The sequence below is a fragment of the Bipolaris sorokiniana genome (genome assembly GCF_000338995.1).
Source record: "Bipolaris sorokiniana ND90Pr unplaced genomic scaffold COCSAscaffold_3, whole genome shotgun sequence".
Classification (NCBI taxonomy): Eukaryota; Fungi; Ascomycota; class Dothideomycetes; order Pleosporales; family Pleosporaceae; genus Bipolaris; species Bipolaris sorokiniana.
Genome location: NW_006911897.1, coordinates 878,812 through 905,919, shown reverse-complemented (window position 1 = coordinate 905,919; position 27,108 = coordinate 878,812). Strand labels below are relative to the sequence as shown.

At 50.8% G+C, this 27,108-nt stretch overlaps 13 protein-coding genes across 13 annotated transcripts; 9 read left to right on the top strand and 4 right to left on the bottom strand.

The window, feature by feature from the left end:
* Positions 1 to 159: 159 nt before the first annotated feature.
* COCSADRAFT_83803 (uncharacterized protein) lies at positions 160 to 3,503 on the bottom strand (the record flags this gene model as incomplete). The annotated part of the gene is made up of 2 exons (XM_007698733.1): positions 160 to 710; positions 761 to 3,503. 2 exons carry the CDS (start codon positions 3,501 to 3,503, stop codon positions 160 to 162), a joined length of 3,294 nt encoding a protein of 1,097 aa, XP_007696923.1.
* A 633-nt stretch (positions 3,504 to 4,136) lies between these two features.
* On the top strand, positions 4,137 to 4,645 carry COCSADRAFT_82100 (uncharacterized protein; the record flags this gene model as incomplete). The annotated part of the gene is made up of 2 exons (XM_007698732.1): positions 4,137 to 4,325; positions 4,400 to 4,645. 2 exons carry the CDS (start codon positions 4,137 to 4,139, stop codon positions 4,643 to 4,645), a joined length of 435 nt encoding a protein of 144 aa, XP_007696922.1.
* Positions 4,646 to 4,734: 89 nt separating this feature from the next.
* Positions 4,735 to 5,563, bottom strand: COCSADRAFT_157617 (uncharacterized protein; the record flags this gene model as incomplete). The annotated part of the gene is made up of 2 exons (XM_007698731.1): positions 4,735 to 5,139; positions 5,189 to 5,563. The coding sequence occupies 2 exons, from the start codon at positions 5,561 to 5,563 to the stop codon at positions 4,735 to 4,737; spliced, it is 780 nt and encodes a 259-aa protein (XP_007696921.1).
* A 416-nt stretch (positions 5,564 to 5,979) lies between these two features.
* On the bottom strand, positions 5,980 to 6,709 carry COCSADRAFT_34060 (uncharacterized protein). The gene has a single exon (XM_007698339.1). The coding sequence runs from the start codon at positions 6,642 to 6,644 to the stop codon at positions 6,420 to 6,422; it is 225 nt and encodes a 74-aa protein (XP_007696529.1). The 5' UTR covers positions 6,645 to 6,709; the 3' UTR covers positions 5,980 to 6,419.
* A 2,163-nt stretch (positions 6,710 to 8,872) lies between these two features.
* On the top strand, positions 8,873 to 10,259 carry COCSADRAFT_188000 (uncharacterized protein; the record flags this gene model as incomplete). Its single annotated transcript, XM_007698730.1, has 6 exons — positions 8,873 to 9,067; positions 9,119 to 9,155; positions 9,210 to 9,280; positions 9,326 to 9,702; positions 9,756 to 9,823; positions 9,873 to 10,259. 6 exons carry the CDS (start codon positions 8,873 to 8,875, stop codon positions 10,139 to 10,141), a joined length of 1,017 nt encoding a protein of 338 aa, XP_007696920.1. The 3' UTR covers positions 10,142 to 10,259.
* A 271-nt stretch (positions 10,260 to 10,530) lies between these two features.
* Positions 10,531 to 13,168, top strand: COCSADRAFT_135940 (uncharacterized protein). Its single transcript, XM_007698729.1, has 7 exons — positions 10,531 to 10,600; positions 10,656 to 10,695; positions 10,743 to 10,764; positions 10,812 to 10,860; positions 10,910 to 10,994; positions 11,052 to 11,831; positions 11,890 to 13,168. The coding sequence occupies exons 1-7, from the start codon at positions 10,592 to 10,594 to the stop codon at positions 12,732 to 12,734; spliced, it is 1,830 nt and encodes a 609-aa protein (XP_007696919.1). The 5' UTR covers positions 10,531 to 10,591; the 3' UTR covers positions 12,735 to 13,168.
* A 289-nt stretch (positions 13,169 to 13,457) lies between these two features.
* On the top strand, positions 13,458 to 16,190 carry COCSADRAFT_34057 (uncharacterized protein). Its single transcript, XM_007698338.1, has 6 exons — positions 13,458 to 13,624; positions 13,684 to 13,753; positions 13,821 to 13,915; positions 13,976 to 14,720; positions 14,769 to 15,666; positions 15,718 to 16,190. The coding sequence occupies exons 1-6, from the start codon at positions 13,605 to 13,607 to the stop codon at positions 15,969 to 15,971; spliced, it is 2,082 nt and encodes a 693-aa protein (XP_007696528.1). The 5' UTR covers positions 13,458 to 13,604; the 3' UTR covers positions 15,972 to 16,190.
* A 175-nt stretch (positions 16,191 to 16,365) lies between these two features.
* On the top strand, positions 16,366 to 17,376 carry COCSADRAFT_34056 (uncharacterized protein). The gene is made up of 2 exons (XM_007698337.1): positions 16,366 to 16,607; positions 16,692 to 17,376. Exons 1-2 carry the CDS (start codon positions 16,382 to 16,384, stop codon positions 17,231 to 17,233), a joined length of 768 nt encoding a protein of 255 aa, XP_007696527.1. The 5' UTR covers positions 16,366 to 16,381; the 3' UTR covers positions 17,234 to 17,376.
* COCSADRAFT_178914 (uncharacterized protein) lies at positions 17,368 to 18,891 on the bottom strand (the record flags this gene model as incomplete). The annotated part of the gene is made up of 2 exons (XM_007698728.1): positions 18,328 to 18,891; positions 17,368 to 18,279 (listed from the first exon to the last, which is right to left on the bottom strand). The coding sequence occupies exons 1-2, from the start codon at positions 18,730 to 18,732 to the stop codon at positions 17,368 to 17,370; spliced, it is 1,317 nt and encodes a 438-aa protein (XP_007696918.1). The 5' UTR covers positions 18,733 to 18,891.
* Positions 18,892 to 19,296: 405 nt separating this feature from the next.
* COCSADRAFT_34053 (uncharacterized protein) lies at positions 19,297 to 20,788 on the top strand. The gene has a single exon (XM_007698336.1). The coding sequence runs from the start codon at positions 19,529 to 19,531 to the stop codon at positions 20,636 to 20,638; it is 1,110 nt and encodes a 369-aa protein (XP_007696526.1). The 5' UTR covers positions 19,297 to 19,528; the 3' UTR covers positions 20,639 to 20,788.
* Positions 20,789 to 20,914: 126 nt separating this feature from the next.
* On the top strand, positions 20,915 to 22,765 carry COCSADRAFT_34052 (uncharacterized protein). The gene has a single exon (XM_007698335.1). The coding sequence runs from the start codon at positions 21,042 to 21,044 to the stop codon at positions 22,548 to 22,550; it is 1,509 nt and encodes a 502-aa protein (XP_007696525.1). The 5' UTR covers positions 20,915 to 21,041; the 3' UTR covers positions 22,551 to 22,765.
* A 1,176-nt stretch (positions 22,766 to 23,941) lies between these two features.
* COCSADRAFT_157609 (uncharacterized protein) lies at positions 23,942 to 25,550 on the top strand (the record flags this gene model as incomplete). The annotated part of the gene is made up of 4 exons (XM_007698727.1): positions 23,942 to 24,230; positions 24,278 to 24,552; positions 24,602 to 24,726; positions 24,782 to 25,550. 4 exons carry the CDS (start codon positions 23,942 to 23,944, stop codon positions 25,548 to 25,550), a joined length of 1,458 nt encoding a protein of 485 aa, XP_007696917.1.
* A 391-nt stretch (positions 25,551 to 25,941) lies between these two features.
* COCSADRAFT_178910 (uncharacterized protein) lies at positions 25,942 to 27,035 on the top strand (the record flags this gene model as incomplete). Its single annotated transcript, XM_007698726.1, has 3 exons — positions 25,942 to 26,100; positions 26,154 to 26,438; positions 26,503 to 27,035. The coding sequence occupies 3 exons, from the start codon at positions 25,942 to 25,944 to the stop codon at positions 26,971 to 26,973; spliced, it is 915 nt and encodes a 304-aa protein (XP_007696916.1). The 3' UTR covers positions 26,974 to 27,035.
* Between the last annotated feature and the right edge of the window lie 73 nt (positions 27,036 to 27,108).

Genomic DNA, 27,108 nt, shown 5'->3' with positions numbered 1-27,108 from the left:
ACACACATGGAATATGCACATTCAATGACACAGATTACGCACAGAAGCTGTCATTAATATTTTTGTTACTACGCTGCAATGGACACGCTGCCGACCCATTTGTCTACACTATTCTATTGCATGCGACTGCTTCGTACATTCGAGGGTTTTATATCACCCTCAAAGCTTTTCTACAACATCAACGAATTCATCCAGATTCCGTACCGGCCGCACGCCGGTACTGATCTGCATGCTCGCCTTCCACGCATGCACATCCTTGATGAGAACTGGATGCGACGCATCAACCACACTCTTTACATCCGCGGCCGCATCTAGTGTCTGTGGTGCTGCTGGCAAGCCAGAGTCGGCGACACCGAGTGCAGCCTTTGCTTCATCTAGTACCTTGGTTGCAACGTCACCCTCCACTTTGATGTCTTCGCTCAGATAACGAGTCACAGCTTTCGAGATCTCGTCAGTGGACGATGCATCGGCCACGCGGGCCTGGAAAGCCGCATCATCAAACTTGAGTTTGTGTTCAGTGAGAACAATCTGAAGTGAAGCGGTAGCAGAAGTCTTCTTTTCCTCGATCGATGGCTCCTTGGCCTTGGCTTGTGCTTGGAGGTGCACTGACAGCTTGGAACGCTGTGAAGACGACGTCGAGACATATCGGCCATAAAATTCAATCATGTCCTTCTTTGAGAGCTTTTCAAGGTTCTCAGCGTCAACGTCGGCTGTGTGATCGTTAGCATCGTAATAATATTAGGACTATAGGAAGACATACCTTGCAGGAAATCATACGAGTCACTGTAGATATGATTCCAGAACCTGTTGTCTTCTGATGAAAGGTTCTTGAGCTTCGCCAAGCGTTTGTTGATCATGGCTCGCTTGTGGCTCTCAAAGTCTTCTTCGCTCATCGCAGCAAGCGTTCCCTCGAAAGTGTTGAGGAAGTTTTCAATACGGCCTTCCAAGTATCGGCAGTCCCTCTCACTCTGGATCAAAATGCGGTACCCAGACCAGACGTCATGGAAGCTGGACCCAGAAAAGACGACATAACCAAGCTGTTCAATGGTACGAAGTTGATTGAAGCAAGGCTCATCTGTCATCTGTCCAAGGAGCAATAGTTTGGCACGGGTGACACTGTCATAGTGATGTCCAACGTACAAGTTGTACTCAATGCAGTGGTTGACGTTTGCCGGGTCGCTTAGTTGCTTTTCGTAGATGAAGTTGCACCCCGAAGGCCAAAGGAGACCTCGGCGGGTGGGCATCTGGTTCGCAGGCAGTCGCTTGGGCTGGATAGTTCTTTCTACAAGGTCGGTGATTCTCAAAGCTTCCTCCTTGTACAAATTGCCATGCGCAAGCACCTCGATCTGGCACTGGGCAAGGATCTGCGGGGAAAACTGCTGCACATCTTTGGCTGTGATATTGTCCAGTTCTGGAAGTAGTTCGTCGTTCATCACACACTTTTCGCTCTTGAACTGTCTGGAGTAAGTGCCAACCTGGTGGAAAGGCTGTCCATACTCCCAGTTGCGCAGAGACCGTAGCATACGATCATGGATGATGTTGAAACGATCCTCCGTGATTTCGAGATCCCGAACCTGGAGCAACACCTTCTCCAGTAGTACGTGCAACTTGTCATTGTAGCCGCTAACCGTTATCGACAAGCCACTGATGTGGTTGGTGAAATCATACACCAGTCCCGCAATATCAGCGTCATAAGCATACTCGACCAGAGCATCGTTCACAAGCTCACGATAGAGCGTGCACAAAAGTGTAACGCGTGCGGTGACGTTGGTCATCGGTGTTCGGAAGTAGATGTGAACGTTAGCTTTGGGCACCCAAAACTGATCGTCCTTCTTCCACCATATGCGGACATTGTCATCGTGACGAACAAGCTTTGGTTCCTTGCTTGGTTGTGCAACCTCCTTCTTTTCAACATCCAATCGAGTTGGTATAAACTCATTCTTGTGGGGGAAGTGCAATTCTGCTGGTCGGTTCTTGCTTTCAAAAGCCTCCTTGATCTCTGCGAGGAAGTCTCCTGGTATTCTCTCAATCTTGTACTCCGTCCCATACCACTTCTCCTTTTGATCCCAACTACCCGGGAAATCTTGGCTAATGATGGTCAACCTGAAGTTGTCTGGTCGCAGAAATGACATTGCCTCATTGATCAGGTTGGCGTCGAACTTCCTAATAACGGCCGGCCCACTGAGCAACATCTTACGGTCATATGGCTTCTGCATGATACCTGCCAACCCGCTGGCAGTCCGGCTTGGTGGGCTCTTTTGCTTGAAGCGGAACTCTACCTCACTGATGCGCATCAGCTCTTCTACTACCCACTCTTGGGGTGGCTGATCGCGCATCAGACCAATGTATTGGAAGACAGTTTTGACGACTTCTTTGTAGTTCTTCAGGCCATCTTCTGTTAACTTGATGTTTACAGTAAACAGCCCTGACCCTGGACACAGAGTCGAGCCTCCTGCGCCGAGTCCATTTGCCCAACCCTTCGCTTTAAGGTGCGCAAGAACGCTACCAGGGCCTTCATGACCGAGCAAATGACTAAGGTATCTTGATGGATGCGATTCGTAAAAGTTCTCTTCGTCGCGGTAGGCAAACTGAAGGTCCAGCGACCGAGACTGTAGAACTGGCCGAGCAAAGGTTTGCGTCAAAAGCTCTGTCTCTGTGTATACAGGCACATCCCAGCGGTTCTGTTCGAGGTTTTTGTTTGGCACCTTAGAAAAGATTTCTTCTACCCATGATTCCAATGTGTCCAGACTCTCCTTGCCCAAGACTACCAGCTTCATCCTATTGGCGGAGTAGTGTGTCGAGTGGAACTTGATAAACTCATCACGAATCTTGACGCCACGTGCTATGGGGTCGTCATGTAGGGTTTTGTAACTACCTGTGGAGAAGTGGTTGTAGGGGTGATTGGGATTGGCAAGCGCCTTGTTGAGCTGGTGCATGCGCCAAGTGTCATTCTGGAGGTTTTTCTTATTCTCTGAATCCACCGCCTTGAGCTCGCGGTCCACCGTGTCTTCGAGAAATAGCGGACTAATGAAGAATTGACCAAAACGATCCAATGCACCTCGTAGCGGTGACTCATCTACCGACTCCAACAGGTTTGTCGATGAGGCTTCTGGCGTCACAGCCTTACTGGCCGTGGGCGAGGTGGCAGCGTAGGAGAGTTCGAAATAATAATTTGTCGATGTGGAGGCGGTAAAGGCGTTTGAGTAGCCACCGTGGCGTGTCAAGTACTGGTTGTACGCATTCTCTTCTGGATACTTCTCGGTGCCCATGAACAGCAGATGCTCTACCGCATGGGCAATACCTGGCATGTCGGGCGCATCGCTGAAGCTGCCCACATTGACATCCAGCGCCGCACTAGCCTTGTCGGTCTCCGCCTCGTGTATCAAAAGGACTTCCAATTGGTTTGGCAGAGTAACGATTCGATAAGAGCGGTCGTCAAGCTGCGGTCTCTCGAGATCCTCAATTCTCTGTCGAACAGCCTCCCGTTCCAGCGCTCCAGCCATGTTGGCTAACTGATTCCTTTTTCTTGGTGCGTTTGTGAGGCTTCGCTGGGTCGCAGGTGGCGCGGCGATGGCAGTCTGGGGGAGGGGAGAGTTATATATGCGGCGTGGCTGGCGGAGACTAGTGGCGGGAGAGATCAACGCTGGGCAATTTGCTGACAGTACTGTGTACCGCGCGACCAACGTGGCAGCGGATAGTGTAGATGGGGTGGTTTGGGGTCGTGGTACGAGCGACAGATTTCCCAGAGACTGCCGTGTGCCTAAAGAGCGGAGCATCCACAAGAGCTGCCGTGGAGCCAGCCGGTGGCTGTGAAGGCGAGAAGGGGACGGGCGTTGTCAACACGGTACTGCTCCAATCGCTGTAACAGTAACCTCGCACGCAAGCAACCCAGAAGAGCTAGTGCGCCCAAGGGAGGCAATGGGCGGTGAGGGAGACGAAAAAGAAAACAGCGGGCGGATGCGGAGGAATGAGGATCTCGCAACAAGAGTAGACAACCCAAGGTGGAGATCCGAGTCCCCGGGAGGGATTCAACATGAGATCAAGTGGGCTGTAGATTCTCGATAAGACATGCCATGCACCTATTATCGGCGCTGCTGCAATTACCCGTCCACCTTTGATTCTCGTTTGGCGCCAACATGGTGCCCAAATCATTCCAGGCCGGCTATTCAAACACAGAGGGCTTCCGAAAGGTCGTAAAGGCGACAATTTACATCAAAAAGAAGCACGGCATGTCAGACGAAGACTTTATCGACTACTATAACAATAAGCATGCGCAGAGGGCCGTGCCCATCCTCCAGCGCCATGGAATTATCAGCTACAGCCTTGTAGGCACTTCGCTTTCATATACTACTCTGCCTTGAAGGCATTTGCGGCATTACCCAGGCTGAGACCGCAACAGACATACCATCTTGAGCGCGACCGAAAGGCCATCCAGGACATCATGCAGGGAAACGCAAAGTTGATGGATCATGACGCCATCTGCACCTTTGTCTTCCCCGACTATCTCGCGCTAGCCAAGTTCATGTACAACAAGGAAGGCGCTGCTTTGAACGGCGACCACGACAACTTCATGGACGACAGCCAGATGAAGATGATGGTTGGCGACGAGTACATGCTGGTGGAAAATGGACAAAAGGTTGGCTGATCGCACTCGCGATCGAAGAAGACCAAGTCTCCACGGGGTATCATTGAACCGTACAAGGCGTATAAATGTCAAGCCAGCGCGCGTCCTTCCTATCTCTGGCCTTTGCTGTTCCCTCTGCCCGCAGATCCCCGTGGGGCTGACGGGTTGGAGCAATTTGCTGCTATATGCCCCTTCTCCCCACATTTGTAGCAATCCACATTGTTCATGCGACCAGATCCTCCACTAATGCCTCCGCCGCCGCCACCCGATCGCCGACCGCCCGAAATAGATGTTAAGCCATTGAGGCTTCTGTTTTCGTTCTGTCGCGTCAGTGTTCCGTTTAGCGTGCTGTTGCCCATGTTTGCCCTCTTCTTCTTGGATTCTCGCTTTTCCGAAGCCATTTCGCGCTTCGTCTGTCGGATAAGATCTGCTGCAGCGTCGTCGGAGTCGTAATCGTCCGATGAAGACTCCGAGTCGGATTCCGAGTCATCTGTTTTTACCATCGGTACCGAAGTCTACAACACCATTAGCCAAGAGAAACTACTCGAGTCAGATGATACGTACATCTGCCTTTTTGACACCACCACCAAACTGCATTCTCACGGGTCTGGTGTCTTCTTCTTCTTCTCCGTCCTCCTCTGAATCGTCTTGCGCATCAATTTCCGCATACCCCGCGTGCCTGACCTGCATAGCATCTTGCCGCTTCCCCTTGAGAGTATCTTGAAAGCTCAGTACCCACTTGGTTTCACCCGCGTATTGCGCCGCCTTGTCCAGTGCCGCCTGACGTTTTGCTTCTTCGGCATCGAGCCCTGATTGTATAATCTCTTGATCTGAAGTTCCCACGGCAGATGCGCCATATGACAGACGCGCCTTCTTGGCCGGAGGTCCATTGGAGGTAGCCGGCGACGAAGGCGAAGACTTTGCTGCAGCACGCTGCATGAACTATGCATGGGTTAGCAAGTGCCGTGAGCACGCGAAGTCGCAGCAACTTGCCTTCATGCCCATGAGTCCTTTGGACATTGTTTTTGGTGTGTTTCCCGACATTTTTCAAGGTGAATCTATGGTATTGCAAGCGACTGGAAGAGTTGGATTGTGATTGCAATGAAGGTCGTCGGATCGTGTTTTCGCCCAGTCGCGTTGCATCAACTTTTGGTGCACGGACCCACTCCTATCGATAAGCGGGCAGCGGGTGCGGAAATGATGCAACCGGGCAAGGACGGTAGCTGAGTTCTTCACCCCAGTTATGAGCACAGTCAGCTTTTGGTTATGGCCTACATATTGCCTATCCCGACTTCATCTAACTTTGAAATTAGGTCCGTGTCCCGGCATAGAAGTAAGCATATTCAAGAACAGGTTGCACTCGAATGCCACTCGCGTGAACAGGCCTACGTCAGTGGTATGGGAGACAAAGATGACTACATTAAGGGATAATTAAATTATAGTTCCAAACGCTCTAGCGCGCCGCCTCGCTTTTCATTGTCCCGAAACCCAAAGACTAAGTAACAAAACCTGATCTAATTACATAGTATCTGTACTCCAAACACCTACCATAAGGCTTGGTCACTTCATTTCCAGAAACCCCCTAAAAGGCAGCTGTGGAAGCCCTAATTATAACTCCACACCAGGTCATCGGGATATTATTGAGAGTTTAGCCAATTGAAACTCTAGTGATAGGCAACTCTGAGGACGACGTTGATTCATAATGGGTCGTCCTGGTGGAGAGTGTTTCGTAAATCGTGATGCGGCAATATGCCAGAACAGTGCTATTGCAGTGTCGCAGCAGCGTGAAAGATGATCAGGTAGACCGGGAGAGGTTTGAATGGAGAGACCTCGAGAAGAGAGCAGCTTTCATCTGTCGATAGGCTTCGATGGCGGCTTGGCGTGACTGAGCGTCGGTGATAGACTCAGTGGACGAGCTCGAACTCCGTTCAGGTACCGACAGTGTCCATGACGATATATCCGATGCGCGCGTAGGCGTCAGAAACGGGTGTGACGACGGGTGAAGAGAGACTGGAGCCATTGGTGTTGTGAAAGGATGGAGATGGTATCAAAACTTGGATCTCAAGGTCAACGATACTATTTAACGCTGCCAAAAAAGCGGCGCTCCACGGACAGATATATGGCTCTTGTCGATTTGTCACAGCATAATCTTTATCCTTGCATATAGAAGGAGTACTCCGTAATACGTGCGGACCAAGTTCTCCGAAACATGTCCCGAAATGACGATTCAGGCTTACCGAGCAACGGCCCCATCAAATTACGTGTTTGAGACTCTCACTACAGTGGCAAAACAACAGTACATGCGCGCATGGCGAATAAGACGAACAAAATGACAGCCTACACAGACCTAGAGTACATAGACCTATGCGGACCCGCAGAAGCATGCAAGGTGTCGGGCGATAGCAACCCGCCAATGAGTACGCAACGGCACAGCGGCAGTAAGTAGGCGTGACCCAGCGGCCATGAGGTCGGGAAATGGATTTGCATACTTGACAAATACTAGATTATCGGACAAGGCCCAATCGAGTACCCGAGGAGAGATGCCCACGCTTACCATACGCTCGGTACGGTCTGATTCCAAATCGCCATATGCGTAATCGGCGCTAACGGCGCCTAGCGTGCTCAACCTACCTTGTCCAAACACCACTGTAGTGGCTCTCACTCAAATCCCACACATGCGTTTGAACACCTGCGAAAAGCTTAATCTATACCCAACTCCTTTGTCCTCAACGCACATTCGTGAACGCCCTCGTATCCGGCGCCCCTCACGCATGCTGATGTTACGCCATCAGATCGCACTGTAACGATCTTTGCGCCCCAACCCCGGTCAGCCCGGATGCTATTACTGCGCAAGCCTCAGGTGGCCCAGGAGGCTCGTCACTACCTTCCACATCTGACCAAAAAAGCACAAGCGTACAGCATGTAGAGTACGTGAGTATATAGATACGGTATCGCGCGACTATCCTCCGCCACACCTGCTGTTCGCCTACTCAGTATTGATTGGGGAACATTGGCCAGGCGCCCGGCGTAATGCGTTTCAACCACACCGCTTCCTAGAATGGTGACAAATTCCGGTGCAGCTGCACACCAGCCCACTCCAGCATGCACCCTAGTTCTTAACTGTCCAGCTTCGTCTTGGCTGCTTGGGTCCTCGATGATAATATCATCTCAGCAACATCTCGCCAAGATGCGCAGTCTCTGTCCAGATGGTGCTCATATTGACCTGCCACGTCGGCATTGCATTTGCACTATTCCGAGTTGTTTGGCTCCCACTCGTCGCCTGTAAGGCAACTTCCATGCGACATCCATGTTCACGCCGACAACTTCATGCCTCGTGTCGCCGAATCACCCTTGCGTTCCAAGAGATGATACCGGGCTTGTTATGGTTTCTGCCAACGAATGCCTCTTGTCAAAACTGGAAACAACTAGAAAACTCGTATGATCCTGTTGCTAACATATAGACACCTGGCAAATAATCGGCTTGCTTGAGTCGGTAAAGATTGCCCTTTGTTCGAGAGGTACTGCAGGTAGAGGCACACTATGCAGACTATCCTCGCATGTGCCTCCCTCGTACGTCACTCTACTAATGCGTAGAAGTAGCATGTGGTGGCGCGTCGCTTAGAGGTATTCTCCGAGTGGCTTTTAATGCCCTCTTCACACAGCTGCCCTAATACGATTCGAGAACAAAGCCTGGATCTTTTGCTTAGCATTACTCTTCTACGAAACATCATTGGCCTCCAATAGAAACATGTTCCAGGAAATCCGTATGACTTCACACAGGTATAGACCGGAAGGTCGTAGCCCGCAGGTGACGACCCCGCTCTGAACCATACTATGGGCACGTGTGTACCAGCGCATGCACTTCGCGTGCACTTCGCTATATTCCGGAGCAGCACCCCAACCTCGAAGAATTGATTTGATCTTCAAAGAGACGTCTCGGTTTGAGTAGCCTATATGTATACCGAATGGTCACTTGTCTCAGCATCGCATACCGAATTGTGGGCGTTGACTTGCTTCAAGAACAAGATCGGAAAACGCTGGCCTCAGTGGCTCTGCGTCATCATGTCAACCACTATCACAATACTCTCCCGAGGCACAAAGATCAGCCTAGACCATATGTACATGCCGCCATAAGGATAGACCTGTAGTGGCTTGCAGTGCACCCTCACCTCCGGAGCCACCCTATCGCTCTGCAAATGCTTCACGGCTGCTATAAGCTCCAGATCATCTACATCACCTGAACCCGTCATGACGCATGCCCAATCACCAAGCTGGTTTGTTATCCGATCGAAAGCAACTGCAGATATCGGCTATAACGCCCTCGTCCCTACAGTTATCTTCACCGCCCTCGCTTTAGTCATGGTCATTCTGCGGTTGTGCAGCAGAACTTGTTCAAATCCAAGTAGAGTCGGATTAGAAGACTACTTCATTACAGTTGCTGTAGTAAGTGTGTCTGTTGCTTATCACCAAAAAAAATAAGCCTAACCATCATAGCTGCTGTCGATGGGCTTCACAGCAGTCATTGGGCAAGGCAAGCGTCACTAGAGTCGATTGAGGTTTGATGGGGTAGCTAACTGAGGGATAGAGGTTAGTATCGACATTGCAGATCTTGGAGAAAACGTCACATACCCCGCATCGCTATCTGCTATGCTCAAGGTGAGATGCCTGGGTGTATGAATGTACTAGGCTAACTGCATGAAGCTTGTACTGGCTCAAGCCATTCTCTATCATCTCGCGAGCAATCTTGTCAAAGCGTCCCTCATACTACAGTACATTCGCCTCTTTTCGCTCGTCCCACACGTTTTGTGGAGTTGCTATGTTCTTCTCATCCTTGTATTCAGCGCTACGGCCTGGGGAGCGTTGGGTAACGTTTTTCTCTGTCGCCCAATTCGGAGTTATTGGGATATCACGGTAGCTGGAGTCTGCATGAACAAGGAACGTCACTTTTGGTCAACCAGCATCATTGGTATTGTGGTCGATGTCGCAGTCTGGATACTGCCTCTTCCAGTCGTCGGCCGACTTAGTCTTCCGAAGCGACAAAAGACAGGTCTATTGGTCGTTTTTGGACTGGGCGGATTGTGGGTATCTTGATGGGCTTGAGCGAGTGTTTATATACTGACATGTAACACAGCGTGTGCATCATAACAATTCTACGACTTGCTCTAGTCCGTTATGCCATGGTCAACGGTCAAGTTACAAGTAAGTTACTGTAGGCCATTTTGACTCAACATTAACCTGAACAATGCAGGGTGCGGCACTCTTGCAATCGTCTTCTCGTCCATCGAGATCAATGTTGCAATCATCTGTGCATCACTACTCGTGATGAAACCTTTGCTTGCACGCTTTCTACCATACATTATTTCCGAGCAACCCCTGTCTGCGGCAGAGGACGGGAGGGTTAGTCGGGCTTTGACAAGCACACACATGCTGCGAACCAGCATTGCGGATGCAGCAGAGAAAAGGGAGCGCCACGAACGGAATGACACCTTAGTTGAGATGAATGGGTCTTCAGGATGATATGTCATGCTGGAAAAGGCTGGGGAAACGTGGGCGGCATGCAATGTACTGGTAATTATCAGCTGCAGCTTACCGGAGCAGCTCTGAATGCAGTTTCGTCGATGACGTAGATGAACAGCTCCGCGAAGATGATTGTGCACCCTGAAGGTTCCAGAACTCCAATGATGTCTGATGCATAGCTGTCCCACTTAGAAGTGCTATGTGTATCCCGCATTAAAAAAATTAAAAGAAGGTTGCTGTAAATGCCGAGTACGAGTAGCGGTTGCGGGACAAATGGAGGCAGTGACGAAGCGCGGTTGGCCGGCGGCAGATGACAAGGAAGGTCCCCACCAAGAGTTAGCGCATGGTCCAAGCTCAACCTCCAACTACTGCAATCATCATCGCATCGTGAGGCTGCAACAATACCACCTACAAGCCAACGACAGCGAGTGGGACATATAGATATACACGATGCCTCCTGTAAGCGATTAGATGCATTTGGACTTGCGTACAGGCAACTGACTATACTGCGCAGAAGAAGCAGGACCAGAAGTCGGAGGGCGGCCAGGAACATGGTAAGCTTCAGCAATGCTGCGACAAACAATCCGCTGACTCCGGACAGGCGCCATCTTCTCCATCTCCGGGTGCGTTTATACCAGGCAGTGCTCCGAACAAATACTGACCCATTCAGTCCCGTCATCATCGCCGAGAACATGATCGGATGTGCCATGTACGAGCTTGTATGTGCGCCATATCCATATCTAATGGGACCGTTACTGACAATCGCAGGTCCGTGTTGGTTATGACAATCTTGTGGGTGAGGTCATCCGAATCGAAAACGACAAGGCCACAATTCAAGTCTACGAAGAGACTGGTACGCACTCCGCCGACATATCAAGCTTGGTATGAAATCTTGGCTAATGTTTCGCAGCTGGTGTGACCGTCGGCGACCCCGTCTACCGTACCGGACAGCCGCTGTCTGTCGAGCTCGGCCCTGGTCTTATGGAGACCATCTACGACGGTATTCAGCGTCCCCTCAAGGGCATTGCCGACGACGCAAAGAGCATCTACATTCCCCGCGGTATTGATCTGCCCGCTCTCGACCGCAAGAAGAAGTGGGACTTCACACCCGGTTCGCTCAAGGTCGGCGACCACATCACTGGCGGCGATGTCTTTGGTACAGTCTTCGAAAACAGTCTTCTTAGCGAGCACAAGATCCTCCTGCCTCCCCGCGCAAAGGGTACCATTACTCGCATAGCCGAGAAGGGCAGCTACACGGTCGACGAGAAGATATTGGAGCTGGACTTCAATGGCACCAAGACTGAGTACAGCATGATGCACAAGTGGCCCGTCCGAGTGCCCCGCCCCTCCAACGAGAAGTTGTCCTCGGACCAACCGCTCATTGTCGGTCAGCGTGTGCTCGATTCCCTGTTCCCCAGTGTTCAGGGTGGTACTGTGTGTATTCCTGGTGCCTTCGGATGCGGCAAGACTGTCATTTCCCAGTCTCTGTCCAAGTTCTCCAATAGCGACATCATCGTATACGTCGGTTGTGGTGAGCGCGGAAACGAGATGGCTGAAGTCTTGATGGATTTCCCAGAGCTCACCATCACCGTCGACGGCAAACAGGAGCCCATTATGAAGCGTACCACCCTCATTGCCAATACCTCAAATATGCCTGTGGCTGCCCGTGAAGCTTCAATTTACACTGGTAGTAAGTACTCACTGCTTGTTCTACATACTAAGGCCAGGCAGCTAACAAGACGATACAGTTACTGTTGCCGAATATTTCCGTGATCAAGGTAAAGACGTCGCGATGATGGCAGACTCATCGTCACGATGGGCAGAGGCGCTTCGAGAAATTTCCGGTCGTCTAGGAGAGATGCCTGCTGACCAAGGTTTCCCTGCCTACCTGGGTGCTAAGCTTGCATCTTTTTATGAGCGTGCTGGACGCGTTGAGGCTCTGGGTAGCCCCGAGCGATACGGCAGTGTTTCAATCGTCGGTGCCGTCAGCCCGCCAGGTGGCGATTTCTCTGATCCTGTGACTACAAGTACACTGAACATTGTGCAAGTCTTTTGGGGTTTGGACAAGAAGCTGGCTCAGCGCAAGCATTTCCCATCAGTCAACACCTCGATCAGTTACAGCAAGTACACCACACCTCTGGACAAGTTCTATGCGAAGAACAACCCCGATTTCCCACGGCTGCGTGACCGCATCAAGGAGCTTCTAACGACATCCGACGATCTCGACCAAGTCGTGCAGCTTGTGGGTAAGTCAGCGCTCGGTGACAGCGATAAGATTACGCTCGACGTGGCTACGCTACTCAAGGAGGACTTCTTGCAACAGAACGGATACTCAGACTACGACCAGTTCTGCCCGCTGTGGAAGACGGAGTGGATGATGAAGAACATGATGGCTTTCCACGACGAGGCGCAGAAGGCAGTTTCTCAAGGACATTCATGGCCCAAGATCCGAGACGCTACTTCGGACATCCAATCGCAGCTTCGTTCAATGAAGTTTGAGCTGCCCAGCGATGGCGAGGAGGCGGTCACGAAGAAGTACGAGCAGCTGCTACAGAAGATGACGGAGAAGTTTGCATCTGTAGTTGACGAGTAGATGCATGTGGCTGGAGGCGACAGTCTTTTTGTTGGTTGATAATCGCGACAACTGAGTACAATACATATTCTATGTTCGTTGAGATGTGTACACTGGACCGATGTGGTGTGAAAATGAGATGATATGAAAGGTTTCTAATGGACGCATTGGCTGTACCGCATGTCATCAAGTCAGGTACACACGTTATCTATGTATCAAGTCAAGCCTATCTTCTTTTGTAGAATTGGGACAAAAAACTGTACTACTGTAGTTTGTTTGTATTAGGCAGCCGTATTTGGTTTTGGGTCAGGGGCAATGGGACGGGTGCCTGATCTGATGACGACGCTGCTTCGCGTCCTGTGATGGCGCTGCCTATCACCTGGTTGCGAAGGGATATTTGCCACACGGATGAGGGATGGACGTGTGGGTGCGTTGTCACCAAGGCGATCGAGGGCACTTGATATCAGTCATATGACTGGTGACGTGTGTCGCAAAAAAGACTGGTTGTCGCAAGCCCTTTGCCAGCCCGGAGCAGTCTGTTAATAGTGTCTGTTGCAGAATTATCATTGGCAGAAAAAATATGTGACTCGTGGCGTACTGTCACTATTGGTGCTAGAAGCTGCTGGTATCTCTGCATCTTCTGTTGGGGGTTTGCAAGCCGAGTTGTGTGGCTGAGCTGTGTGGCGTACTCAGCGTATCGAAGCTCGGGCTCCCAAACGTTACAACCTGTAGCAGCTACGCAACCTGCAATCAAGAACCCCCCAGATCTCATACACCTCCGTTTCGCACACTCTACACAACACCCGCCCTCCTGCTTAAACCCTAAGCATCTATCCTTCTTGAAGCGCCTATAAGAGACGCCTGACAAACACAATCCACAAATCGCCGACCATGGCGGCAAACCCTAATGCGTAGGCACATACATGTTTTGGGCAGCCTCTCGCAACAAGGAGAACTAACACTTCAGCAGTATCAACGTAAACGACCCGGGGCTGATTACACTCGTCAACAAGCTCCAGGATGTATTCACCACCGTCGGAGTACGTTACCACCCCCTTACTACCTCAGCACTCCATTTCGCAACACGTAGACTAATGCCTGACTCAGGTCCAAAACCCCATAGATTTGCCCCAAATCGCAGTCGTAGGATCGCAGTCTAGCGGAAAGAGTTCGGTGCTTGAGAACATTGTCGGACGAGACTTGTGAGTGTTTGCAATTCGCGACACCGCTTTAGCGATGACATGCTAACGATAGCCCTGTAGTTTGCCCCGAGGAACCGGTATCGTTACCCGAAGGCCGCTCATTCTCCAACTCATCAACCGCGCATCCAGTTCACAAGCCAACGGCACTAGCGAGGGGGCCAAGACCACAGACCAAGAGAACAATGTCGACGAATGGGGCGAGTTTCTGCACATTCCTGGCCAAAAGTTCCATGACTTTAGCAAGATACGAGATGAGATTGTAAGGGAGACGGAGCAAAAGACTGGTCGCAATGCAGGAATCTCGCCAGCGCCCATCAATCTGAGGATATACTCGCCGAACGTCCTCACACTTACACTGGTCGACTTGCCAGGTCTAACCAAGGTGCCTGTTGGAGATCAACCCAGGGATATCGAGCGACAAATTCGCGAGATGGTTCTCAAGCAGATCAGCAAGCCCAATGCCATCATTCTGGCTGTCACCGCTGCCAACACCGATTTGGCCAATTCGGACGGTCTGAAGCTCGCGCGCGAGGTCGACCCAGAAGGACAACGGACAATTGGTGTTTTGACCAAGGTAGACTTGATGGACGAGGGAACCGACGTCGTGGATATTCTTGCTGGACGCATTATCCCACTGCGATTGGGTTACGTTCCTGTTGTGAACAGAGGTCAGAGGGATATCGAGAATAAGAAGGCGATCTCTTATGCGCTCGAGCACGAGAGGCAGTACTTTGAAAACCACAAGGCATACCGTAACAAGGCGGCCTACTGCGGTACGCCTTATCTGGCTCGCAAGCTGAATTTGGTAAGTTTCTGCGCTTTTGAACGCACAATGGTGAGCTAACAACTATAGATTCTCATGATGCACATCAAACAAACCCTCCCCGACATCAAGGCTCGTATCTCGTCTTCGCTACAAAAGTACCAAGCCGAGCTTTCATCACTTGGCAACTCCATGCTGAGCAACAGCTCCAACATTGTTCTTAACATGATCACGGAGTTTACCAACGAATACCGTGGAGTGCTTGAAGGAAACAACCAGGAACTGTCCGCAGTCGAGCTGTCTGGTGGTGCTCGTATCTCGTTCGTTTACCACGAGCTGTACGCCAACGGTGTCAAGGCTGTCGATCCCTTTGACCAGGTCAAGGACATGGACATCCGAACAGTCCTGTACAACTCTTCTGGTTCATCTCCTGCGCTGTTCGTCGGCACTACGGCTTTCGAACTTATTGTCAAGCAACAGATCAAGCGACTTGAAGACCCCAGCTTGAAGTGTGTCAGTCTCGTCTACGACGAGTTGATCCGCATCCTTGGTCAGCTGCTCAACAAGAACACCTTCCGAAGGTATCCTGCGCTCAAGGAAAAGCTGCACCAGGTTGTTGTCAGTTTCTTTAAGAAAGCAATGGAGCCGACCAACAAGCTTGTCAAGGACCTTGTCGCCATGGAGTCGGTTTACATCAACACCGGTCATCCAGACTTCATCAACGGTTCGCGCGCCATGGCCATTGTACACGAACGACACAACAGCAACAAGCCCCAACAAGTTGATCCCAAGACTGGAAAGCCACTGCCGCCTTCCGTACCGCCGCGGTCTATATCCCCTACGCTTGACTCCGGAGAAGGTGGCTTCTTCGGCTCATTCTTTGCCAGCAAGAACAAGAAGAAGATGGCTGCCATGGAGCCTCCGCCACCTACGCTCAAGGCCTCCGGTACCCTCTCGGAGAAGGAATCTCAAGAAGTTGAGGTTATCAGTAAGTCATGACTAACTTGTTTATCTATGTCGGCTTGCTAACCATTTGCAGAACTGCTGATCACATCCTACTTCAACATCGTCCGCCGGACAATGATTGACATGGTACCCAAGGCTATCATGTTGAACCTCGTACAGTGGACCAAGGAGAACATGCAGGGCGAGCTCCTCACCAACATGTACAAGACAGACGAGCTGGACGAGTTGCTGAAGGAATCCGAGTACACGGTCAAGAGGAGGAAGGACTGCCTGCAGATGGTGGAGAGTCTGACCAAGGCGCAAGAGATTGTTAACCAAGTGCAGTAAATGTCTGGGTAGCGGGGGTAATGGTGCTAAACGCTTATGTTCTATGGGTCGGCATTCTCTGCAAGGTGTTTTGGGTGCTAGCATACTAGATTTTTGTTACGAGGGCCCATTTCACAGGTGATGGATGAGATGTGTACGCTACATTGGCATGAATTAATTGAAACGACGGTTTGGTATTGTATGCTTTACGTTAGGAAACAGACATGATTGATATGGTGATGCGCTGATATTCATGAGTGACTATTATGGTGACCAATTGAGTCTGGAAAAGGAGTAGCAGCGAGACAATTGCAAGGGCTTGAGATTGTACATTTACCAGACTTGCGGAGTTGGCGCACGGACCACGCGGATATCTCGAAAAGTCGCAGTTGCAACCTCGAACGCCTGCTTTCTCCAGCAACAGAACGGCCATGCTGCTCCCACGGATATTTGCGCCCGTCCGCGCATCGTTAGCGACATCTACGGCCTTCACCGCACCCTCTACCCGTGTCCTCGATGCCCTCCGCGTAGCCAATGGCTCTGCCGCACCCACCCCAGTCCTCTCATTTGTACGACACTCCGCACATCAAGCCCAAGGCAGAGCCAACGGCGCAAAAGATGGACCAGGAAAACGACTAGGCGCAAAGAAGAGCGGAGGTACGTCTTAACTACCCAATCTCCCTACCTAAACACAATTGCAACTAAAGAAAGACGGAATACTTTGCTAACAAAGACAAAAAGGCGAATACGTGATCCCAGGCAACATCATCTTCCGCCAACGCGGCACCTCATGGTTCCCCGGTGAAAATTGCAAATTTGGCCGCGACCACTGCATCTTCGCCACCGAATCCGGCTACGTACGGTACTACCGTGACCCCAGACTACATCCCAAACGCCAATATATCGGTGTTGCGCTCGAGAAAGATCATACGCTGCCGTACCCGGCCAACGCTGCGAGGAGAAGGCGGCTAAACTTCACGCCCGTACCTGTATCCTCGGCACCTGAAGTGGCTGCAGCGGCGAAAAGCGAGGTACCGAGGGAAGCAGGCAAGAAAGAGCTGAGTCTGAGGGCTGGAAAGGGATATGCGTACCGTGAGGCTAATTGGGTGATTGGGCGTGCGGCGGAGAGGGCGGGGGTACAGGTTAAGGAGTTTGTACCGGGCGATAGGTGGACGGCGTGGAGGAAGAGGAGTTTGAGGATTAAGGCGAATGTGGAGAGGAAGAGGTTGAGGAGTGCGGGCAAGAAGGTTGCCAAGCCTAAGGCGAGGAAGGCGAGGGCTTAGATGATACATAGTTGTTGTAAAGGGGGTTGTAGGAATAGAAATGTATGTTTATGGCAAAGTTCATATTCTGTCCTTGTTCTTATCCATGAAGCATAGTTGTAAATGCACGAATATTCATCTTTACAATATACAAATCAGACATCCCCTTCCTCCACGCTATCTACTGAGATTCTCCCCTCCCCGCCCCCCATAGCAACCGGCTCCACAATCTCCCCCGCTTCAAACTTCCTAACCCACCTAAACACTCCCTCCTCGGGATCCATAATACACACAAAATGCGTGGTCGCATTACTCACCGGCCACCTCTCCACCCACCTCTCCAACGTACTTAACGTGACTCCCATTTCCGACTGCTCTTCCCCGCGCTCCTCTTCCTGGCGCCGCCACCACGCCTGCCACGCCAGCGTCAGGCACTCTTTACGGTAGATACTGTCGTCCAGGATATCCTGTGTGCTTGCTTGCAGGAAAATGCTTGTCTGTAGGAAAGCGTGGATGCGGGGTTGAAGGGGCGAGGTAGTGGAAGGTTGGGAGGGAGAAGCGGGTTCGAGGGCGATGTCGTGGTTTGTTGTTGTGAGGAAGGTTGGGGAGCGGAGGATATTTGCGGTTCGGAAGTCTTTTTCTAGAACGAGGGTTTCGGTTGGGGTGCAGAATATTAGATAGGCAACTGGGGTGCGCAGGATGGGGAGGAGGGAGGTTATTGCGTCTGGGTGATGGGGTGGGAGTTGTGGTGGTACGAGTTCTTTCCTTTCTTCGTCTTCTTCATGTTGTTTTCGGTCGTTTCGTCCTCGTTTTTTGGAAAGTTTTCTGCGGACCCGTGATGTTTCTATGGGTCTAGGGAGTAGGAAGTCGCGGATTACGGTTTTTATGCTTTGGCGTCGGCCTAGTAGGACGAGCAGTGTGTTCCAGTAGTATCTTGCGTTCTCGAGGGATAGGCCTGATGCATAGTGGTAAGGACGAAAGTTGAGCGATACGCTGAGGCCTTTGCGTACGCCTGTTAGGACACCGACGAAGCCTACGTAGCCTACTGTCCGCGCTATAACTTCTCCCTGCGTTGAGTTGATGTAGTCGAATTGCACAATGGCGTCTCAGAGTACGGGCATGGACCAGTCTAGTGTGCGGAAGTGCATCATTGTCACCTCTTCTTCACCTTCTCCTCCTTCCTCTTGTTCAGGTTTCTTGGCTAGCATGCCGCCACTCGTACAGCCTAGAAGCAAGTCTAGGAATACATTATAGGCGACCAGCAGGTACATGGGTACATCGCATTCTTCGCTGATTCCGCGTAACTCTTCGGTTTGCTCATTGCTAGTGAGGCGGTGGAGCAGTAAGCGGCCGAGGAAATGGAAGAAAAAAGGAGGCAGTTTGAGGTGTGCAACTACTTCAGTATAGAGGCTGGTTAGCTGGTGCAGAGTGGGGACATAGTTTCTTGCAACGGCTTTGTAGCGTGAGCGTAGAGGCAGGGAGAGGTCGATGGTGTATACGGGTGGAGAATTGAGTGGCATGAGGGCGTCTTTGGGCTTTGGAGAAGAAAGAGTGTGTATCTGAGAAGGAAGGAGAGAAGAAGGTGGTTATTTATATTGGCTAGAGCGAGAGCTGACGAGGACGTTTGCTGTTGAGCTAGGACAGGAAGGTCATAAATGAAGGAAAGCGTGGGCACGTGATTGAGTTATGACTTCCTATTGTGTCGCTCTTCATTTCATCCAGTGAATTTGGTGTATCATAGCTGATACTAGGTCCACGGGGACGTTGCGAAGTGAACGCTCCATGATGATGCCTAGAGAAGGCACCTGCAAGATGAGATCATGAGGGAAGCTGGTGTTTTAGAGTCTCCTAAACTTGAGGTTTGATTCGAGTTTTCATTGTACCGACGTTATTCACGGAGAAGATGTATGAGTGAAAGGTGGAGGTCTTGGTTGGAAGGAAGACAAGTCGGCTACATGCTACGAGGCGGAATGGCGCTAACTACTATTACCCCAGCTCGAGCACTCCACAGCTGCACCTCGGCATCTTCCCCGCGGGAGTGGTTAACCGGCGCACCCTATCGACAATGTCGACGTCGAGCATGTACGAACCCGATATATTTTTGCGCTTGATTCTAGATAACAACTTAAAGTATATCAAAAGCTAGTAGCAGAGTGACTTGCTTAATTAATTCACCATGACTGCGCCCCAACCGCCTCCACTCTCCAACATACGCGTTCTCGAGTTCGCGGGCCTGGCCCCCGGTAAGCCCGATATTCTCTACTCTGCGATTCTTCATGGGTTTGGAGTTCATCTCATACAGGGCCCTTTGCTGGCATGCTCCTGGCCGACTACGGTGCATCTGTCCTCCGTCTCGACCGCGCACCCGGTACCCCGACCACTGACCAGCTCACGCGTCGCAAGACGTCGATATGCGTCAACCTCAAGTCGCCCGCCGGCCTCGCACTCATCAAGAAAATTATACCACGAGTTGACATCCTTATTGATCCTTTTCGCCCTGGTGTGCTTGAAAAAGCAGGCCTGGATCCGGAAAGAGTGCTGTTGAAACTGAATAAGCGGCTCATCATTGCGCGGATGACGGGATTCAGGAGAGACGGAAAGTACGCGCAAATGGCGGGCCACGATATCAACTATATTGCCGTGTCGGGAGTGCTGAGCATGTTTGGGCGAAAGGGCGAGAAACCGTATCCGCCGGGCAATGTGGTGGGTGATTTTGCCGGGGGAGGCGCGATGTGTTTTATCGGCATACTGCTTGCGCTTCTTGCGCGTGAGCGGAGTGGCTTTGGACAGGTTGTGGAAGCGAATATGGTGGATGGAAGCGCTATACTTGCAACTATGCCTCGACTAGGCTTGAAGACAGAGGTCTGGAAACGCGAGCGTGGTACCAATATGCTCGATGGCGGTGCGCCTTTCTATGATACGTACGAGACCAAGGACGGGGGCTTCATGGCTGTCGGGGCGATTGAACCGCAGTTCTATGCTGCGCTGTTAAAGGGTATGGGGCTTAAAGCGTCGGATCTGCCTGGAAGCAGGGATAACATGGTGGATTGGCCCAAATTGAAGGATTTTTTTACGGCAGAGTTCAAGAAAAAGACACGTGCCGAGTGGGAGGCTATATTCGATGGTACAGACGCGTGCTGCACACCTGTCTTTACCCAAGCAGAGTTAGAGGAACAGGGATTCGATCAGCGACCTGCTGTTACATTAAGGACTTCGCCTGGTTATGCGATTCACGAAGGCGACGATGAGAGATCTGCAGCCGAGGGTCAGGGTATCGGCTGGAAGGGTAGTGGGTGGAGTGAGAAGGGGCTGAAGCCAGGCAACGGAGGAGAAGATACGCTGAGCACGTGGATGGGATGGACTAAGGGAAGGCACTACGTTGAGGAACAGGGTGGATTGGTGTGGAAGGATGCTGCGAAGCTGTAGTCGTGCGTCATTCGAAACTACTGTCCGTATTTCCTTCTTGATGCTTGCCAAACGACGAAATTTTTCATTGTAGGATGCGATATAATACTGCAAGAAGAGCAGAAAACACTGCTACATATGTACAACATACTACGATGTAAATGTCAAGCCCATCTACTTACGCATGGCTCCATCGTAGGCCTCGGTCTCAAGGATCTGAGCGGGAGCTAGCATTAGTGTGGTTTGCCACTCTCCACCTCCCATCTTGCGCAACCTCCCAGATTGGCCCAACTACCACATCTGCTACCCGATCATTGAACATCCGCACAGCTCTCCGGAAGCTCAAGAACATGCTATAAATTGCGTGTTCACAGACGAGGACCAGAAAATGTAGCGACAAAGTGAACATGTACCACGCACTAACATGGCAACACATAAGAGATCCCGGACCGGATGCTGGACGTGCAGGGAGGCCGGGTACAAATGCGACGAGCAGAAGCCATTTTGCGGTCGCTGTATGAGACTGAAGATTACATGCAAAGGTTACGGTGTCAGGTTGAAGTGGCAGGAGGGTGCTGTCAGCACTCTCACAAAACCACGAAAGAGTCGGAAGAAGAAAGCTCTTGAGCAAGATTTTGCCTTGAGCCCAGCTTCAGTCAACAGTTTTTCGTCTATGCCTTTAATTGTCTCTACGCCTGAGAACACGCTCTCGTCACCGGGATCGACGAAAAGCTTGCCTCTATTACCGCTCAACAGCCCCGGACTGTCATATGGTCTATCGCCAGATGATAGATGGCTTCTCGATTACTGGGTAGATCGACTTTCCACACTCATATCTGTGACGCCTAATATGGGCATCTCGACTCCCTTCCAGCGACACCTGACGGCTATGGCATGCGAATCTGCTGCGCTCAGATCTACGATTCTCTCCATGGCCGCAAACCATCTTGCAACATCTTCAAAAGATCGGTTTCTGTATTTTCAGAGGTACCGCCATCAACGAGACGCTATATGTGAACTCCAACGCATGATCCAGGATCCATCAGAAATGAATGCTGAGCCAGCGCTAGCGACTGTTATGATGATGCAGGTATCTGCGCGACTTTTCGGCGAAGATGATGAGGAATGTGTTGCCAATCATCTGACTGGTGCAAAGGCGATGATAGTCAGGAGCCAAGGAGAGGATTGGCTGGTTAGCTCACGTGCGCGATTTCTAATGAGCATCTTCGCATACCACGACATTTTATCATCCGTTTCGAGAGGATCAAATCCCTTACTGGATCACGAGACAGACTTTTCGGCTATCGAAGGGGAGGAGAGCCTAGCAAGCATTGCGAACGTACTTTTGGTAGTTGCCCAGATTAGTCAATTGCAGCATACCATCAAGACGAGGAGGTCACGGTCGCCAACAAGTCCAGCTCTATCGGAAAACGAAAACACAACCGGCAGGCATATCCAGCAGAAGTTACTGGCTATGGATTTTACCATTTGCAAGCAGGAAAATGTTCAGGAAAGCGCAGACATCAAGCTGACAGCTGAAGCATACCGCCACGCAGCTTTTATCTACCTCTACCGGACCTGGCTTGATATCGGCGCCCCGAATCCCATCAGTATGGATCACATTAATCAATGCCTAGCGTACTTGCAGAAAGTCGATGTTCGTTCGCCGCTAACTACCTCACACATATGGCCGCTCTTTACCGCAGGATGTGAGGCAATCGACAGCACACAGCGACAGTTTGTGCGGGATCGGTTTGAGGAAATGTATGCAGTCAAGCGCTTCCCGAGCCTGCGAAGAGTCATGCGGGATATCGAGCATGTGTGGGAGGCCAAGGATATAGAACAAGAGATGAAAGGCAAGGATGGTATGGCCAAGGTGGATTGCATACAGGTTATTTTGAAGAAGAGAGGACGGGAGGTGGACCTGGCTTGATAAAAGTGTCTCACTGTCGCTACTTTGGTCATATTGCTTACAGCACGTCTTTGCCAAACAGCGTAGCCATTAGCGATGCTAGTAATATAGCTCATGGTTTTTCATCTTATTACTTGGGCGAGTTACGAGCGCAGCACTAGCTCTGAAATATCATGCATGTACATACACGAGTGGTTACAAGACATGAAGATTCATGTTTTGCAGTACTTTCACACGATGAAATATCATTCAAATTGATTTCACGGCGTCTTTCTTGCAGCGTGATGCCTCGAGGATGCCAGAAATCACATGCGCCAAGTAAAGTAGTATGTACGGCTCCTATGACACCGCCTGCGCAACCTGAAAATGCGCAGCCAGCTCTAATGGAGCACTTGTGTTCCTTCTCCGCAGCGCTATATCGCAGCCGCCCAATTGGTTGACTCGGGTCGCATCGATTACAAGACGTAAAGACGCTGATGAGATGGGTGGCTGAACTGTCTGATGGTGCGTTGAAGAGAACAGAAAGGGTTGGCGACAAATTTGCCATGTTATGGATATGCCGCTTGGCACGCTAACCCAAAGAAGCCTCGGCGGGCGCTAGAGGCCCGGGATATCTGTGCACGCGATTTGGAGCAAGGCACAGCCAGCTTCGCCTATCTTTGCCTATTGCGCTGTGCTAGTAGTAGTCGATCGTAGGAGCTGGGTGGGTTTATGTGCATTTTCCTTAAACATCGAAGACAGCTGACCATATCAACCAGAACCCCTACAGTAGTGCCGAGCTGGGGGTAGGCTTCGGCAGCTCCGGCATTCGTCCTGACCCATCAACACAACTCATCATCGCAGGGTGCATACACTATGTACATAAGACGGCAACTCCGCACGATCATGTATACAGTAAGCCATCTGTATCTGGTGTGACCTTTGGAGGCTCTTTACTATAGGCTCTGCGTAAAGTGATTAGGCATTTGTGCTCCTTCCAAAATCACTATGATTACTCATTCACTTTGGCCAACAAACTACATTACTAATTAGCACATCCTCATCGGATGCGCATTAACTATCTCTCCGAACTGTGACTTCCATCCATCTGTCCGAGACTGACATCTGTGTGATACTCGTCCGTTGCCACAGTCTTGCTTGTATTCACATGGCCTGCTCGCTTGCACCTACCTGTAAAATGATGTGCCTTGCCAAGTTGGCCGCAGCTCCACGCTGTCGGTATTCCGCCGCCCCCAAACTCGGCTGCCATTCCACATAGGAATCGTCTTTTCCACAGCCCTCGATTTCAAACAGCGATGACATAATTCTCGTTCTGGCGGCCGTTGAGGTGTGCCTAGAGTACATATAAAGATAAGGACAGGGCTCTGTTGTAGGTGATGACGAAACATACTCAGCGAGCTTTATTCAGCGCCATGGATCGCTCTACCAAACCAAGCTTCAACTTTGTGAACCTTCAACACCCTGATGACCTCAAAAATGAGGAGACGCAGCTTCGAATCCGCCGTCTGGCCATGACTGAGGTGGGCAAGGCGAGGAGAAAGCCAAAGACGAAACGAGCACGTCATGAGATCATCCTCGAGTTCCGCAAACCATCTGAGCAGAGCTGCATGCATGTCGATCGCTTCGGCAGCGGCCAACTCGATCCTTTTGGCCCTTATCCTGTCGAACTTGATGATTCCGAACGGGCTCTGCTGGCTAATGGTAGGTGTGTTCCGAAATTACCGTGCCTCCATTCTGATAGTGAGCAGTTCTTACCACCGAGGACAACAACCACCCTACTGTTCTGCGAGGTTCTTGGTATCCCGTTGGGCTCAGTTACATCCCTGCTTTCTACAACATGCTCGCAAACTCTCAAAACTTCTTGTTCGAAAAGCGCCATGGATATTTTCCTTCGCAAGACGATGCTATTGCGCTAAAACAGCATCACAAGGCTCTGCGCCGCACTACTGAGATGATGAAGGATCTGAAGATGCATCAGAGCGACGAGCTTATAGGTTCCATCGTTTCCTTCATGATTCATCAAGTAAGCAGCTTGCGCAGAAAAATCCTGGCAGACAACTAACAGGAATCAGGCTTTGCTAGGGAACTTTGCGGGCGATGGCTGGCAGAAGCACGCTGATGCATTAGCAAGAATAGCGCAGCTTAGAGGGGGTTATGATTCCATCACAACAGATTTCTTGCGGGTTACAGTAAGCTGGTAAGCCACTGGAGCAAACCTTAATTTAACAGCAACATGCTAAAGCCAAGACCAGGGGAGACCTTATAGGAAGCTTCTTTCAAGACCGTAGTCCCACTGTTCCTATGCCATCACAATGGCTTATAGATTCCAAATCGCCGCCAAACTCGCCACGGCCTGCCAATGCCGTGTCTTTGTCATGGAAGCACCAGCTGCCCATGCAACTAGACTGGATCACAATATTCGACGATATAGTTCAGTTGATATCACTTGATCGCATGTTCAACGAGAAACAGCTTATGCTCGCAATCACAAGTGGCAGCTGGATGGAGCCGACCGTCTACCGTCTACTGTCTATCCGGCCCCTGCACAAAGGCAACAGCCGGGAACACGTCATGGAAGAAGTTTGTCGGCTCGGAACGCTACTTTTCCTGTCGCCGTTCTGGAGAGCACTCGGCCAATCACCGGTCAGAACCTCCGCTATATCCCGCAATTTATTGCTTGTCCTCTTGGAAAATATGATTGAATGGAACGAACTTAAACCATTGCTCATCTGGGCCATTTACTTTGCCGCCATCGAGACAAAAGACTTGGCCGAGAGAAGCCAGTTTGTTTTAATGCTCGGCATCTTGATGAGTGGCATGCAGCTGCAAGAGTGGGACGAGCTGATGAACATTGTCAAAGAGGTTTTGTGGGTAGAGAAAATATTTGCAGGCACCGATGACCTAATTCGAGAAGAAGTCATGCAGATTGTAAATCATCACCGGTCAAACAATGCGCGACCCGATAGCGTTCCGATGGGCATTTTAGAAGCTTTTGCGGCTGATGTGGAGGAGGAGCACTAGTACTAGATTAGGAACGAGGACATCCCTGTAGTTGCAGCCGCACTTTGCACCGATAGGTAGTCGCGTCTCCAGCAGCATTGCCCTGAATTGTACTATCGAGTGCTACCAGTTGTATTTCAAAGCTTTCGTCGCGATGTTCGCCTTTTAGGACCGAGTGTAAAATCGCTCTTTACACTGCGGCGGATGAGCTCAGTAACGATTACCAATGAATGCACCAACGGGGACTACAGCGACAGCATTAATAATATACAACATTGAGGGAGGAACAAAGTATAAGAGGCCATGATGTGATGGCATCATAACTATTCAGCAACATCTATTCTCAGTTCCTACTACCTCTCAACTTGACCACTTTATCTTTGATTCAGCAACACATATCACGACAACAACGATGGAGAACCTTCCTGTAGACCACTTTGTCAAGGCTCAGCAGTTTGTTCCGGTCGTACATCGGGATGTTTATCCAGCGATCGATCCCAAGCAAAGCTCGCTTTCTCAACAGGGCAAAGTGATTATCATCACAGGCGCTAGCCAAGGGCTAGGAGCTCGAGTATGTGCAGCCTGATTTGCAGTCCCACTCTATGCTTGTAACTGACCGGTCAGTCCTTTGTACCATCATTCGCTGCCGCAGGCGCCAAAGCAATCATCCTCGTAGCTCGACGTGCAGACAAGCTTGAAGAAGTCGCAAAATCAATCGCTACATCTTACCCCAACGTTGAAACCCTGTCCATCTCTACCGACATTGCGGACCCCAAATCCGTCGCAGCACTCTACCAAAAGGTCAAAGAAAAGTACGGTCATGCTGACGTCCTCGTCAATAATGCCGGCCTATTCAAAGCCATTGGGCCTGTCAAAGACGTCGATCAAGCAGCCTGGTGGGACGAAATCGTACGTCTCTCCCCCCAATCACCTTGCATTTCCCTTTTTTTTCTAACCCTTTTTCCTTAAACAGACCCTGAACACCCGCGGCACTTTCCTAATGACTCAATCTTTCCTCAAACACCTGCCCTCCGCCGACACCCCCGCAAAAATAATCACCTTGACCACCGGCGCCGCATACGAAGTCTTCCCTTCTCTCAGTGCCTACGGCATATCCAAGCTCACCGTCCTGCAACTCATGACGTATGTTGCAGCAGAGAGCCCGAATGTGTTTGCCGTAGCCTTGCATCCGGGCATCGTGGATACAGAGATGACGATTGACTCATTTAAGCGGTTTGCGCTGGATACACCGGAGCTGGTGGGTGGTGTGGGGGTTTGGCTCGCGGGATGGCAAGGGGTGGATAGGAAGTTCCTTGAGGGAAGGTTTGTGAGCGCGAATTGGGATGTGGAGGAGTTGGTGAAGAGGAAGGAGGAGATTGAGAAGGAGGGCTTGCTGAAGATGGATTTGAAGGGGACGTTGGGGGCAGGGCAGTTTGAGAAGTAGAGGAATTGGGCGTCTCGGCAATGTGCTTGCAATGGTAGCTACGATTTAGACATTAGAGGAGTTGTTTTTCGTGATTTATTTGCTGGGAAAGTTGCGCTGCTATTGCACTTTGTCTTGTCATTGTATCTCTGTAAC